Below are 1086 nucleotides of genomic sequence, written 5' to 3' on the forward strand. Positions count from 1 at the left end.
CCCCCCATAAAACAAAAACATGGAAAACAAACAACATAATACAGTAACAAAACAAACCAAAAAAACCTAACCTTTTCTAACTTTGCAAGGAAAAGCAACGACCAACCATGCCTCATATAATTTATCGTGATCATTTAATATATTGATAGATATCTATCGACGAGTTCTCTGTACGTGAGACCCAGCTCGCCAGCCCCAAGTATCCACCCCACTTAACACGTGAGGACACCAACACCCCGATAGCCAGGCTAAAAATAGCACAAAACAACCTTGTACGTGACGTCACAGCTGGACCTCACGTTGCAAGAAGCATGACCGAGCGAAATCTCTTGTAAACAAGGCCCTCGCATCCGCCGATACCGTACGATTCTAACAAATTAATACACTTTTGAGCCTCAAAACATTTTTTGAATTTAACATTCATCAGAATGAATGAAATACTTCCTTTTGGGGGGAATTTGAGCAAATATTAAAAGTAAATTTCGTCTAAAACCATCTCAATAATAGCAGACTGACGGAGAATTGCATGGAGGAGGCATGGTAAATTTTCTTACATTGTTACTTACATTGAGCAACAAGAGGTGGATTCTTCAGGTTAGGGTCCTCGAGAAGGGCCTTCAGCGTCATGGAGCCCAAAAAATGTGGTGGCATCGACATAATTAAATTTTTATCCTCACACAAAACACAATCGACAATGTGAACTGTAACAGGTTTGACTCTAGGTTTTCACTGACTGTTCACAGCAGCAAAGAGAGACGGAGCTGATACCAAGTTGCGGACCGATGTAAACCAATCAGCTGTTAGCACTGCGTCATGTGACTTCGCTCCGCGAGCGCACCGCAACGATTGTGTGTTCGTTCAGCTTGCCTGGCCTGACGTACTTGCCTTGCCTGGCCCAGATACAAGACAGTAGTTTCGCCAAGGCTTTCCACGTTCTTTGACCTAGCTATCTAGTCTATGGACGTAGGCAATAGAGAAAAAGCTGCTTGATGGTATCCCCGTAGCTTTTTAGTAGTTCCGGTCAGTGTACCAACCCGCTCTTCTGCTCAACGCGTTTTTCACGCGCTCACCGCCTTTCACTGGACC

The 1086-nt window shown here is 44.0% G+C and overlaps 1 protein-coding gene across 2 annotated transcripts in view; it reads right to left on the minus strand.

The window, feature by feature from the left end:
• LOC101863921 (thyrotroph embryonic factor) overlaps positions 1–1080 on the minus strand; it is a 16597-nt gene extending 15517 nt beyond the window's left edge. For both annotated transcript variants that reach the window (XM_005104266.3, XM_005104264.3), the window contains exon 1: positions 567–1080. In XM_005104266.3, the coding sequence (XP_005104323.1) occupies positions 567–657 (91 nt within the window). In that variant the 5' untranslated portion in view covers positions 658–1080. The remainder of the gene's footprint in view (positions 1–566) is intronic.
• Between the last annotated feature and the right edge of the window lie 6 nt (positions 1081–1086).

This window comes from Aplysia californica, unplaced genomic scaffold (genome assembly GCF_000002075.1).
Source record: "Aplysia californica isolate F4 #8 unplaced genomic scaffold, AplCal3.0 scaffold00412, whole genome shotgun sequence".
Taxonomy (NCBI): Eukaryota; Metazoa; Mollusca; class Gastropoda; order Aplysiida; family Aplysiidae; genus Aplysia; species Aplysia californica.